General features: G+C 32.6%; 1 protein-coding gene across 1 annotated transcript; it reads right to left on the bottom strand.

Moving 5' to 3' along the window:
- Positions 1-1,131: 1,131 nt before the first annotated feature.
- Positions 1,132-6,238, bottom strand: LOC146921112 (mitochondrial Rho GTPase 1-like). Its single transcript, XM_085711252.1, has 11 exons — positions 6,197-6,238; positions 5,868-6,116; positions 5,672-5,740; positions 5,482-5,537; positions 5,309-5,390; positions 3,968-4,179; positions 3,810-3,879; positions 3,532-3,644; positions 3,153-3,294; positions 1,796-2,102; positions 1,132-1,324 (listed from the first exon to the last, which is right to left on the bottom strand). Exons 1-11 carry the CDS (start codon positions 6,236-6,238, stop codon positions 1,245-1,247), a joined length of 1,422 nt encoding a protein of 473 aa, XP_085567378.1. The 3' UTR covers positions 1,132-1,244.
- Positions 6,239-14,954: the final 8,716 nt, after the last annotated feature.

The following is a 14,954-nucleotide window of genomic DNA, read 5'->3' as shown; positions in this document are numbered from 1 at the left end:
ATAGTAAAAAAAAAAAAACACTGAGAATACTTTGATTGAATAATTTTTCACAAATACTTTTCATCCAAGTGAACATCAATTTTTAGAGTGATAGTTTTTGACATTATTCTTTTAAAAATAGTGTTTAATTCAATGTTAACCTTCTATGAGTTTGTAACCAAAAAAAAAAAAAAAGACAACCTCATTTTCAAATAGAATCCTTAAATGTAAAAGTAAAATTATCCGTTTAATAATATTAACTATAAGGGTGAGACACAATTTATAGCCCGCGTTTGAGATGATTGTCCATACTAGTTTTTCTACATATATACACAGTATATTCTAATTTAGAATTTTCCTACTTAGTGACAAGATAATGTTAACTACATTCCCTCAAAAAAAATGTGAACGACATGAAATTAACTGTATGTTTGTTGTTTTCGTTCTGTTTCCAGGAAGTAGAAGGTGGTGGTGGTTTGATCCGGATCTTGGTTGATGTTAATCTTAAATCGAGTTTTTCTTGATTTAGGATCTGGTTACAAAAAGTTTTGTTTCATCTGTGTGGATTTGATTCGACAGATGTTGCTCGAAAGAGTTTGGTGCGTTGTCGCTCCATGTTGGCGGTAGTAGTCATTAATGTACCTTCAGAACTGTTTAATCTGCCATCGGTTGTGCCGTTGGTGGACTGTGTCCGTCGTTTGTTCTTTGTTCGGGACTTCGAATGGATTGGCTGCTGACGTATTGGACTCATCCCTTGATCTGAGTTCTTACGCGTTGTTTTCGCTCGAAAGAGCATTTTAGGCTTGCTGTTTATCAGGGAGCGGTTGGCACTTGGATTTTGTTACCGTGTTGACGGTCGATCCATTCGCTATAATTAAACTCTAATTGTTCTTTACAAAATTCACTTTTCATTCTTTTTTGTAACTAGGTTTTGCGCCCGTACGCGGGTTCGCTGAGTTGCGCCTTTGATTAGTGAATTTTTGTTAGGATAGCTTAGAGTTGATCCTCTTGGACTGATGTATTACGATGTATTCCCGTTTGGGTTATTCCTGGGTTAGGCCTAATGTCCCCCCAGTCTTTGTACTCCTTTTTTATTTATGTGATTTTTATTTGGCTTAAAAAAAAAAAATTTCAACCGTGACAAAAAAAAAAATTGAAGGTCGTGACATAATCTTAAAAAAGATTACAAACTCTACAATAGATGGCGCAAAAAAGCCTTTAATGTTAAAGGCAATGTAACTTAGCCAGCCTATGGAATGACCCATTCACAACACCTTTGGTCCTTTAACCAGACGAATTCTTCCATGCAGCAGCCAATCAACTGTCACAACGGTTCCAAGTCCAACTGCAATATGATGTGATAATAAAATCATTAAACAAAGAAACAAAAGCCACATCTATATTTTCTTGGGATTTAAATTAATATAGTTCAGAACTCCACAGCAGAACTGGTCAAAAGTTGAATAATAATTTCAAAATATTGGTAGTAGACGCAATATCCAAATATCCAAAAATTTAGAAAGTTAAAAAATGGGCAGCCCTGTTTCATGCCATTACATAAATATGGTTCCCAAGAAGGTCCTTTATTGTAGGGACGACTTGGTAATGGATATCAAGTCTTCCAACAACAACACAGGAGTAAGTTAAATGAGCAAAAGAAAGAACACATGAACCACTACAAACCATATCACCCAAAATTTAAACAGGTTAATAGCTCATTTTACTAGTTAACATATAATAGAGTGAACAATTTTAATATACAGAGTCAAAAAGAACATAATGAACAACTATCAAGTAATCCTGAAAAATGATATACCTTGAAAAATAAGAGATGGATCTGTGAGTCTAGGGTACTGCTTGCGGATTTTTGTAATGCTTAAATAAAGGTGCTCAGCAGTAGTTACAATTTGGCGAAATATATTGTTGACAGCCCCTAACTTTACACTGATTGGCACGAGAGCCTCTACTCCCATGTACTGCTTATGGGTTTTTCCAGCTTCATTTTTTGGAATGCTTAAATGAGGGTGCTCAGCAGCAGTTACAATTTGGCGAAATATATTGTTGAAATCCCCTAACTTCACACTGATTAGCATGGGAGACTCTACTCCCATGTCTTTACTAACCTACAAAACACATTGTCATTGATGTAGTAAAGTATTTTCTTGAAAATTTATCAGCATCAAGAAAGAACATGCCATGATTATACCCATAAAAGAAAAAGATAACATTATGCTCTTCACTTTCTGCCTTCGTTTGTGAGTCAATAGAAAAAGTTGACAAATATGGACCCTGTTTACTTTCAGAAAACATTTTCTATTTTCATTTCCTAAAATCTGTTAGTTTTTCTTGTTAACAAACAGAAACTAGACTCTTGTAGTGAACAATTGTCTTACATTTCTGGAAACAATGAAAATGATGCAACAATTATTGTTATTATTTTATGAAAAACATCATCCCTGACCCTTGCTAGTATTATATCCTCTCTCCATCACAATAACTCATTGTAGAAGTCTTTCATCTTATTAGCAAGTTAAAGTGAAAAATTATTCTAGAATATCAGAACAATTATTTTTGACCAATAAAACAGACCGCTCAAATGTAATCAGATCAAATGCAAAGGAAGTCATAAAATGAACTCCAACAATATCAAGTTTCTAGCTACAATATGCACCTAATGTATTAGTTCAACGTAGATAAGACAAAACACGAACCTATATTAAAATGCACATGAAAATGAAGGTGTTGTAATAACAATAAAACTTGTCTAATTAATAAAGCTTCTTTGAGCAATCACAACTAACAAATCAAATATAATTTATTGCCAAAAAGAAAATCAAACATAATTAGTAGAACCAATTCAAACTTCGACTTGAAACATGTATAGCAATATTTATCTAAATGAGGAATGATGCTTTATTTAAAATCTTAGCTAATAACTTGAAACTGCCACTCAAAGATGACATACAATAAATGTGCAAAAAATTTCAAATCCAAAACATCACAATATACCTAAATATGAAACTAGACAAATTAAACTAGCTATCAATATGCTTGATCAAATGTTGATCTGAAGATCAAAGCATACATATATACACATCAAACAATTATATACAACAATATGCATGTACAATTATGTATATGATCATGCAAATGAATAACATAATGAAAAATACCGTAGTTGCCTCTTGTATAGCCATTGTAAATGAGTCCTGGTCATCTTCGGCTTCAACTATATAACAGGGAACCTGAAAGCCAGTATCTTCTCCATGGCCAGCAATTTTTAACAAGAGTTTAAATGATGCCATCCATGTATACCTACAATTAAAATTTAGTGCTCTAAAATATAAGTAAATTTAATTACTTGCACCCTAGTTGAATGAGATCATCACTTACTTATGAGCTAAAAATCAAATATAACTTTTGAGTTTATATATACTCAAAAGTCACTATGTAATAATTTAATAGTGAGACCTATCTTATAATAACATAAAAAAAGGTAATCCATAATTTCCAACATATGCTGGTATTATGAACTTTAATATAAGTGGTCACCTGTCATAAACAAAAACTGCAATGTCACATGAGGCCAAAGACTCCTTGTTGGCCAACAGCTTTGAGACTCCACCTTCAGAAATCTCTCTCAGCACAAGATATTTTTTGTTTTCCTGCAAATAAAATGATAAACCATGAATTGGAAGATATAAATGTCAATATGCACAAAATGAATGCAAGAAATGAAGACTTTGGTGTGGGAAAAGGTGAAAGAAATGAAATGTCTTTCTTCGTGACAATAAGAAGCTATTGTTAAATGTCAATCAAGTATCAATTACCTTAGAAATATCAACAACTTTTACAGCATAATGATCCTCATTGGTTGGATTGTGAGCTTCAGAATGTGGCCTGTAGTATGAATTCCACAAGAATAGGATCATGCTCCGTAATTGAAATTGTGTTATCATAATGAACCTCAAGGTAACAACTAAAATACCTTCCATTGAAAGAATTCAATAACACAGATTTTCCTGCCTTCACAGGCCCAAAAATGAAGCACTGCAATACATTTCTTTCTGAATGCTGTTTTTGGCGATCTACGTGTCGCCTCCTAGTCACACGGATAGCAGATGATGGATCACCAGGATAACCAATGTACATCAGATTCTCCACACTAATGGTTGGGTTTAGAAGTGTCATGAGTGCCCACTGTCCTCAAAATATATAATATATTATATAAAAATCAAAGGTGATGCAAATTAAATGCTATATGCACCTAAAAGATACACAAACCAGACATACAATCATGCGTCATGTAAAACTTAAGCAACCTTGATTCTCAAAATATTTTCAAATTGAGTGATAAAACTATTCACTCACCACTTTTCCACAAACATTGTTCTACAATATATAAGGAAGAGGGACAATTGAAGGTGATGATTGGTGGTGTTGGAAGCCGGAAGACGGGGGGAGTTTTTTCTGTGAAGTCTTGCTACAAAATCCTACAAGACTTGCGGTTAGTAGAGGGGGTTTGGAGTGGGGAAGAGGAGGTGGTGTTCCGAAATTTTTGGAAGAGTAAGGCACCGTCAAAGGTGTTGGCATTCTCATGGAACTTGCTTCTTGATCGCATTCCAACCAAGGTTAATCTTGCAAGAAGACATCTTTTGGCGGTTGAAGACTCTAAGAGGTGTGTGTTTTGTGGGCTTGAAGATGAAATGGCGGTGCATTTGTTTTTACATTGTAGAGTGATATCTAGAGTTTGGTTGGAGGTGATGAGGTAGTTGCAATTCAAAGTCATCACCCCGTTGAATTTATTTATTCATATATTAATGGTTGGTTGGGTGAGATGGGTTTGAAGAACTTGAAGAGAGGGGCTTGGTTAATTTGGCATTCGGTAATTTGGGTTATTTGGAAGTCGAGAAATGACCGGATCTTTAACAATAAGGTCAAGGAGGTTGAAGAAATGGTTGAGGAAGTCAAGGTTCTCTCGTGGCAATGGAGTTTGAACCGGCTAAAAATTCCGTCTTGCTTGTTTTATGAGTGGTGTTGGAATTCTAGAGTGTTTGGGTAGATAGCTTGGAAGTTGTTTTTATGGTGTTTTTTGTATGTTTTCTTTGGGGGTGGTCTCTGTTTTTGTTTTCATCTTCATAGTCGGTTGTTAGCTTTCCTAGCTTTATGGTGGTTTTTGCTATGCCTCGCTGCTGGTGCTTAGGCTGGTTTTGTACTGTTCAGCCGTGTCTCTCTCTTCTTGTGAGGACATTTTGGCTTATTAATATATTGCTGTTCAAAAAAAAAAAGAGGAAGACGGACAATAGAAAAAGATAAAAGACTTGCGCACCTCTGACAAAAATGCATCAAGAGATAGTCCTCCAAATTCATTCCTTTCTACGGCATCCTTGTATGGATTTTCAATCCAGGGACTACAATTAAAAATCATGAAATTTCAAATAACATTGCCAAGATCAGTCCAAACTGAAATTCAGATACAGGAAAGGCATACAAGCAATCTACCTTTTTGGGACAGTAGAAAACAATTCATCTAGTTCGTGAGGTTGCAGCACCTTATCCTGGAGGAAGGAAAACATATGGTTAATTTGCAAATTGTATAATGATAAAGTCAGTAGAGAAAATGTACAAAAATGATTTTCATAGAAACATGAAAAAGTGAAATTATTCAAGGTTATTGCTGCAAATGACATACAAAATCACCATCAAATTTATCAAAGATTGTCTTCAAGTAATCAGTTGCTTCATTTGTCAATTCAACACTCTGTAGACATTAAATCCAATGGGAATAGAATAAGATAAGTTCTCTATTGTCACCAAATTGAATACAAACAGGCATAACATATATTGGACAAAATATATGAGGCCACAATTCATCTCAAAAGAAACACCTGATCAGGTGCACGTATAAAATGTAGGATGAAATCATCAGCGAGCTTGATATCATCAGTATATCCAAAGTTCCTGAGCATAGTCCATGTTTTCTCAGGAGTCCCTTTTTCGAAGAAAAGAGCATGAAGACATAGAAATCCTGGCAATGTAAGTCCTCGTTCATTCACACCTTCAGACAAATTTTCTTTCACAACCTTCTTTATAACGAAAAACTCGTGTGGTAGCAAATGACTACCGAAACATTGAACCTGTAGAAAGTTTTGTTACAAATCTTATACACGGGTTAAGCTACCATAAGCCAATGAGATTAAGCTTGTTTTCAAGTTACAAGGAGTCGGACATTATACTTGGGTAACAAACAAGTCACCATTTTGACATTTAATATGAGAAATAAAATTAAAACCTGAACATCATCCAGTTCACAATCGCTAAGGGCACCATCTTTGTCATGGTCACAAAGGATAAAAATCCGCTTCAAAGCCCGCCTACATCGAGGCGTTAGAGTCTTTGATTCCTTATCAAATAAAGGAGCTATGGGAAAAAGGGCAGCCTTTAATGCTGAGAAGAAAACTCCAGTGACCTTCAACAAGGAAATTTAATTACACAAGTATATTGCATGGAACAAAACCCAGATATAATTAAAGCACTTTTAAAATAAGATTTAGAAAAGATTATGAATTTGATTGCAGTGGTATAAATAAAAGATACCTCAGTATTCCTATATGCTGAACACTCAATGTATGATTCAATCTCGCAGAACTTCTGCTTTAGTGGTGACATCATCTGTTCTACTCTCACATACTGATATTCATCTTGAAGATCAAGCTTACAACCAACCACTATAACTGGGACTTTGACCTGTTCATGAATTTCAAATATCCATATCAAGCATAGATTCTCTAAAAATGATAATACAAACATATCATGTGCAACTGAATATAGAGCTTTTGAGATGCAAAACCAAGAAAAAGAGAGATCACAACCTCTAATTTGCGAAGAAGAGGAAGCCAAAACGTGCTTAGATTTTGAAGTGTATTAGGACGATCGCATGCATAAGTGAGAATAACTGAGTCAGCCCGTTGTAGTTCTTCAGAAACTCTACCACTGTCCTCAATGCTGCAACAAGAATAAGAATAACAAGAACTCGTGCGTCCATTATTCAAGTTCCAAAACGTGGTTACTTAACTATCAAGTTAACGAATGAATCTGGATAAGAATGAAAGTTACCGGGAAGAGGTGTCTATGATTGTGATTGGCACACAATCAAAATACAGGTCGAGCTTAACCTGGACTTTAAAGGCGCCTGCGGCAAGGACGAGGCTGGTTTTACCCGTTTGAGTGTCTCCTGCAACGACAAGGCGAACTGCCTCCCCGTTCCGTTGGGGCTTAGAAAAATCTCTCATCACTCTCATCATGGTAGAAGAAACCTAAAATCAATATGCGTGCGTGGATGGGAAAGAATTTAGAGAAACTGTAACTCTGACGATGTGCCAACACAATTCGCCCTTTTATATTTATTTTGTTAAACGAATGAAGTCTAAGTTAGTAGGGTGGAAATACGATAACTGAGTTCAAGACTCAAATTTGGCAATTTTTGTTTTGTATTTTTTTTTATAATTTATTTTATTTGACAATTAGTGTATATATATATATATATATATATATATATATATATATATATATATATATATATATATATATATATATATATATATATTTAAAAATATATATATTTTTATGTTAAAGGCGTTTTTGCTCTTTTTATTGCGCTAACGTGTGTAAATTATGAACGGTATTTTATATAAAATTTTGATTTTGATTAAAATTATACACATTTGTGACTTTCAAATTGTAACAAAACCAAAAGAACCTGTTTATCTTTTTCAATAACAACAATAATTTAACAAATATACTATAAATTCTTATCTTTTTGAATACTACCAACAATATAACATTAAGGCTTAAAAATACAAATAGTCTCTGCAAATAGAGCTTATTTGACTTTTGGTCCTTGCAAAAAAATTAAAAATTAAAAAGGTCCCTGCAAAATTTTCTGTCTTTTAAAAAAGTCTCTGACCCCATAAAAGAGTTGAAGTGACATGATGTTGGCCACGCGACAGTTGATGATTGTGCAACTTTTGCCGCGTGGCGCTGACGTAAAATATGATTAAATGTGTTTTAAAACATATTTAAAAATATCTAAAGAAAATAAGATATAAAAAATATATGATTAAATGTGTTTGATTTTGATTAAAATTGAGTCGAAGAAAAATGATTTATATTTAGATTCCTTCGTAACATGATTTATATCAATGATTTTTTTAGGGAATTTATATCAATGTTGTATGGATAATTTGAATCAAAATTATTCTTAGCTCTGTAAATTACTATGAATTTTAAAATGTGCAAAGTTGAGAATTTTCTCATGGCTTTTTGAGAACTACGTGTTTGATTTTGAAGGGTGTGATGATTTGAATCACTTAGCGCTAGCTTCATGACATTTTAAATTTTAAGCTTGTTAGACATATTGCCTCGATATAGACGGGGTGAATAGATCATTCGTTCGAAAATCAGTGATTTTAAAATAATTTCTCATAGATTTTTTTTTGGAATGACAAACATCTATCCCAAACGTTACCAATGAACAGTATAGAACAAAATGTTTTTAATACAATACTAGTTTAGAGACCCGGTGTTGTCCGGGTTAGATATTAAATAAGTTTTATAAGTTTGTGTGCACGAATACACGTGTCAGTATATTAGATTGAATTTATTTAAATTTACAATTATAATAATATCGTAAAAAATATATAAATGATGAGATGAATGTCCAATGCAAGAATAAAAAGTGTAACAAAATCAATAATGAATTAGTCCAAGTGGTAAGAGTTTTGGGTCCCTTTAAACATGTGGTCATGAGTTTGTTTCGTGGCCCATGCGTATGAGAGAGAAAAATCGATTGAAAAGGAAGAAAGTGGTTGATATATATATATATATATATATATATATATATATATATAAGAAATAATAAAAGTGGTGTTTGACAAACCTGAAGAAGGAAAAATGTTAGATGAAAAGAAGGTTTGGGGATTCTGCTTGTGCTCAAAATATGTAAATATGTGATTAACGAAAATTTATTTATTTATAGTTAACATTTGCATTAGAATATGCTGCTAAAAGATAACATAATAACTAATCGAACCTTTTTTTTTTATCAAAAAACAACTATCGAACCTTTTTTTTCCCTCAAACATAAAAACTAATTGAATGATATAGTGCTAAAAGATTAGTAATAACTAATTGAAGCTTCTTTTCCAAAAAACAAATAAACAAATTGGAGTCTTTTAATCATAAAATAAGATCGTATATGTAAACTTTGTTGAAAGTATTATGTGTAGTTTGTTGAGATATTTCCATTACATAAATTATTAGAAATTCAATAAAAATTTAAAAAAAAAATACTGAGTGCATAAGATCAAAAGTTTGTTGAGATATTTATGTTAAATAAAATATTGGTTTTTAAAAATAGAAAAAATAATAAAAATATTGAGAATGAATGTGGAAGTGACACGTGACATAAATAAACCTTACTTTATATATATATATATATATATATATATATATATATATATATATATATATACTATTGATTGATTAATTAATTGATGTGTAGTTTGTTGAGATATTTCTGCTACATAAAATATTAGAAATTCAATAAAAATTAAGAAAAAAAATACTGAGTGCATAAGATCAAATGTTTGTTGAGATATTTATGTTAAATAAAATATTGGTTTTTAAAAATAGAAAAAATAATAAAAATATTGAGAATGAATGTCGAAGTGACATGTGGCATAATATATATATATATACACACACACACTATTGATTGATATCAGGTCGTGAAATATTATTATTAAACTCAAAACGCTACTGATTAATAATATTAAAACGAAAAGGACCTGAAAAAATAGTATATGTGATAATAGTATAGGTGATTAATAATATAAAACGCTACTGTTGAAACGAAAAGAAAAAAAAATAGTATAGGTGTTAGTTCAAGGACTTGAAACAGAAACAATAGTATAGGTGTTAGTTCAAGGACCTGAAACTCGTAGGTGTTTGTAATGGATGTCAGCAACAATAGTTCAAGGACCTGAAAGAAAAAAAGAAAAAAAAAACAATCGGTAAACTCACTCGTAGGTGTTAGTTCCCTCTCATATTATATATAAAAATAAAAATCTAAGCATAAATAAAAGAAACAATAGTATAGGTGTTTTTCAAACCTGAAGAAAGAAAAAACTTAGATCAAAAGAAGGTTTGAGTTTCAGTTTCTGCTCAAAATATGTGTTTACGTGATTAAAAAAATTCTCCTTTATTTATAGTTAAAAAAAAATAAAAAATCGAATCCTTTTTTCCTCAATGAAAAAAACTAATTGAAACTTCTTTTCCTAAAAAAAAGAAAGAAAAAAGTAAAGGAAGATTTAATGGATAGTATTGAAAGTATTATATATAGTTTGTTCAGATATTTTGGCTACACAAAATATTAGGAATTAAATATAAAATTAAATAAAATATTTAATGGATAAGATCAAAAGTTTGCTGAGATTTTTATGTCAAATAAAATGTAAAATAAAATATAGAAAAAAATATAAAAATATTGAGAATAAACGTGGAAGCGACACGTGGCATAAAAAACCTTACTTTATATATATATATATATATATATATATATATATATATATATATATATATATATATATATATACTATTGATGGATTATAAAAGGATCTAAGAAATTTATCCAAAACGACTCAAATTAATTTGAGAATGTTCACTTTATTCTTCTTTGGTAATTTATTGAATCAAGGTTTTTAGAGAAATATGTTTTAAGTGATTATACACACAAGTACACGATTTCCAATTCAACACTAAAATAAGACAAATTTGGTTTTGACAATTTCACAAATTTCTTGTGTGCAATTTGCATCAAGTTTGATTCAATCTTTAAATGTTCAAATTTTGTAGAAGTTATAAGTTTGAAAATCTTGTAACTTAGATTATACAAAGTAGTAGCAGAGAAATTTCACTTAAAGATTCAATCTTCCTTGCTCAAATCACTTAAAAGATTGATTATGAAATTTGACAGAACCAAGAAAAATTTATGTTTTTGTCGAAGAAGAAGAATAAGAGGAAGAGGAGGAGGAGGAGGAGGCAGAGGAGACAAGGTTGTTGTTGTTATGGTATCCAAATTTCCACAAAAAAATACAATTTATTGTTGTTATTCTTGTATCCAAGACCATCCTATTTGCAAGGTTCAAAGGAGATGATAAACGATCTAGAAGAAGAGTCCAAAAAAAATGCCAATACTTTTGACGGCGCCAAACATTTTCAAATGTACCTGAATATCACTTCCTCCTCCTTACTCACCCCCTCTTCAACCACTCACAACTTATCAAGGATCCCATAACATGATTTCACCATTAAACCCTCTTCCTCTTTTGATCACCACCCTAAGCATTGTAACCCTGAAGCGCCCCTACATGTTGTAGAACAATCTCCGCTTCCCACATAAATAGACCATGCTTCCAAAAGAGCTCCCACACACCTACCCACTTTGATGATTCTAAATGTCTCTCACATTTAGCTCTTTTGATTTGATAACCCCCAAAGGTGCGGGAACAACACTCTAGTTAGAGGAGCACAAGCCACACATAGATCCTTCCAAAAACTAGTATCTATTCCACCACCCACCTTTCTCACCACCTATGTACTGAACCAATTTACACCCACACTATCCTCTAAGAACATCAAATCCTTCCACGAAAGAGACAGGTATGTAGGCCAAACCTCACTTCCTAACTCCACGACTCCACCCACACTAGAACCATATATGTCTATAAGAATTCTCTTCCATAGTGGTCGATCTTCATAAAGTAGTCTTCATCACCATTTAGCAAGAAGACTTAAATTTACCAATCTTATATCCCTAACACCCAGGCCTCCCTTATTTCTCGGGTGACACACCTTTCTCCATTTCACCCAACAAATCTTCCACCTTAGGCAGCATTTTCAAATAAGAAAGGTAGAAAATAGGGACAACATTCAACACCGAGTTTAAGATGACAATTCAAACACCCAAACTCACATACATATTATCCCACGAGAGAAGCCTACACCTCAATTTCTCCAATAAAGGTTCCCAAGTGGCCAACTTGCGCGAATTTTCACTCACCAGGAGTCCCAGACATACATTTCAAAAAGTTACAAGCCATAGTCATAAAGTCTGGAGACACATTCACACCAATTAGACAACTTGTGTGAGAGTTGACCATTAACCCCGATACCATCTCAAAGCCCCTTAACACCACATTCAAGGTCTATAGATTATCCATTGTTGCCTGCCCAACACAAAGGGTATCATCCACATATTAAAGATGAGATAGAAGTGTACCTCCCCTCTTTACCTCAAACCCCTTGAACAAACTTGTACTTACAAGATTTCTCATTAAACCACTAAAGCCTTCCGGTGCGCTAAACTTGCCGAACTGAGCATTAATTAAATTAGGGTGAAACAAGTAAGGAACTATAAAATCACAAAATGGGAAAACTTGAAGGGCCAAAACAACTCCAAAAAAAGGCAAAGGGATAAACTCACGTAATTGAGAAAGTTGGAGCATCCAAAATAAAATTAAACCATTTTTTTTTAAAGACGTTGATTTATTATTGTTTATGAGAATAGGTTGTACTCTAACATAAGCACTATATAAGTGCTTGGATTAGGGTGTGTGGTGTTACTGATTAGGGTATGAGTGATGAGTGTTTTTCCTTTCAATCTCTTTAAATGTCTTTGATACCGCTCTGAGAGGGCTTGGATTGTCGATTCTAGTGTCACTCATTTCATGTAATTTGATTCTGAATCCTTTTCAAAGTACATTTCTCCTTCTGGAATTCCTTATACTATTATTTCAGATGGTTTCGTACTCATGTTTATGGATGTTGATGGTTGTGAAGACACCTTCAATCTTTTAAATTGACAAATGTAATTCATGTTTGCGGTCTTCCGAACAATCTTATCTTATTTATTCAATAGCTTACAAATGATAATAATTATGAAGCAATCTTGTTTGATTCTCAATGTGTTGTTCACGATCTTGCAAGACAAATGATTGTTGACATGTATGCAAGGATTTGCAAGAATTTTATGAACACAAATTCGACCGCAAATTAAGGTTTTTCATAATAAAAACAAATAGATTCATTTGAGGACTATGTGGAAAATGCACTTCATGATACACTGTTGACTTTAGGTTCGAGGACTAACGTTAATAATTTTTTGAGGACTTGTTTGGTGTCTCCAATGATGCGGGATCTGGGTTTTAGAAGCTTGCTCTTGCTGCCAATAAACAGAGTTCTAAATATTAATGTTTACATGATGAGTTTCCTTTCTTCTGCTATTTTGCTTACTTTGTCCGTTAATTGGATCAATTATGCTAATAGTTGTTTTTCTATGTTTGCCATTATTGTGCTGATGGTGTTAAGAGTGAGTCTAGATCTATAAAATAGTTTTGGAAATTGATATTATTGTGCAGTGTATTTGGGTTTCGATGGATAACAACAAGGTGGTTGAAACATGACAAGGAAATGAGGTGTGTTGTTCATTTTGTTCTTGCCCTAAATCCCCAAATTGTTTTTTTTATCAAGCCTTGTTTATTAAAGCATTTTTCTTTTTAAGAGAAATGATCAAAAGTGTTTATCAAGCCTTGTTTATTAAAGCATTTTTCTTTGCCCTAGTCATGTAAGCCACGTCATCAAATTATGTCCACTTTTACAAAAGAAATTGTTGACGGACCAAATGAGAAGTGTTCTGAAATTGCAATGGTTAATTGGAAAATATCTCTTAGGATTAAAATCAAAATAACCCCTATATATTTATAGGGACCTTTTTCATATTTAAGTCTAAAATTAAATACCAGTACCCCATAAGAAGACATTCAAGCTATGTATAATTGTGTTAGTTACAAAATAATCCAATTAGTAATATACAACTCAAATCCAATCAATGGTTATGGAAATGGCAACATTTTTAGATCAAACTTCTTTTCACCTAACCTGTTTCTTTTTGCCTGCACCATGGGAGGAAAATACTCATTCAATTTTATACTCATATATACATACACGTCTTATGCAAACAATAAAAATAACCAATGAATGTGAAAATTCTATTGTGGTGGTAACGAACCACTTTCCATACTAATTAAACAATTATAAGGAGCAGGATCAAAGTAGCATACACAAAAACAAGAGTTTAATAGTTTTGATTGGTTGTGTGTGCAAAATTGTTTTGGACCGTCAACCCACCACAATTAAACTCCAAAAATAAAACAAAAAAAAGGACAAACATTCATTAAAAGATGAAATGATTTAGTCTTGTTTCCCATTTTCTCTCAACACGTATGATGATGTTTTTTTTTTTGGCTTTCGCATCGGTTTCCAACCCACTAAAGGTGGGCGACTAATCCGGCTCGTGCATAAAGGCATGCGCACTGGTCAAACGTTGATCCCCCTATGAATCGAACCCGGTATTCCCCGGATACGTCCTTGGAAGGAGCTCCTTGCCACTGGAGCCCAAGAAACTTGGTTATGATGTTTTCTTTTTACCTCCCAATATAAATACATTACAACTTTTGAACCTTTTTCATTCATTTCTATTATACACTCACTCACTCTCTCCTTTAGACAACACAACAGAGATAATTAATTACAACATAGTAACATCAAGAAGCACGATACAAAAGATTCATATCATCAAACTTATTTATTTTCATCTTTATGCATGTTGTATAGTCAAGGCTAAACCAAACAACAACAACATTAACTTAACATCAGTTTAGTTATATTTTGTTCAAGATTGATAATCAACTCCAGTTAGAAACATGGCACAGTAAAAGACTCATACTACAAGTACAACGGAGAATTAAAATTACGCGTATAATGTACCTTTAGGTTATAAACAACAAAAGGGTAAATGTTTATATTGCAATTTTTTATTATTTCTGGAGTAAAAAAAACAAATAATTGAAACACAT

This window comes from Medicago sativa, chromosome 5 (genome assembly GCF_051527215.1).
Source record: "Medicago sativa cultivar Bolivia chromosome 5, Bolivia_mono, whole genome shotgun sequence".
NCBI lineage: Eukaryota > Viridiplantae > Streptophyta > Magnoliopsida > Fabales > Fabaceae > Medicago > Medicago sativa.
This window is presented reverse-complemented; position numbering and strand designations above follow the sequence as displayed.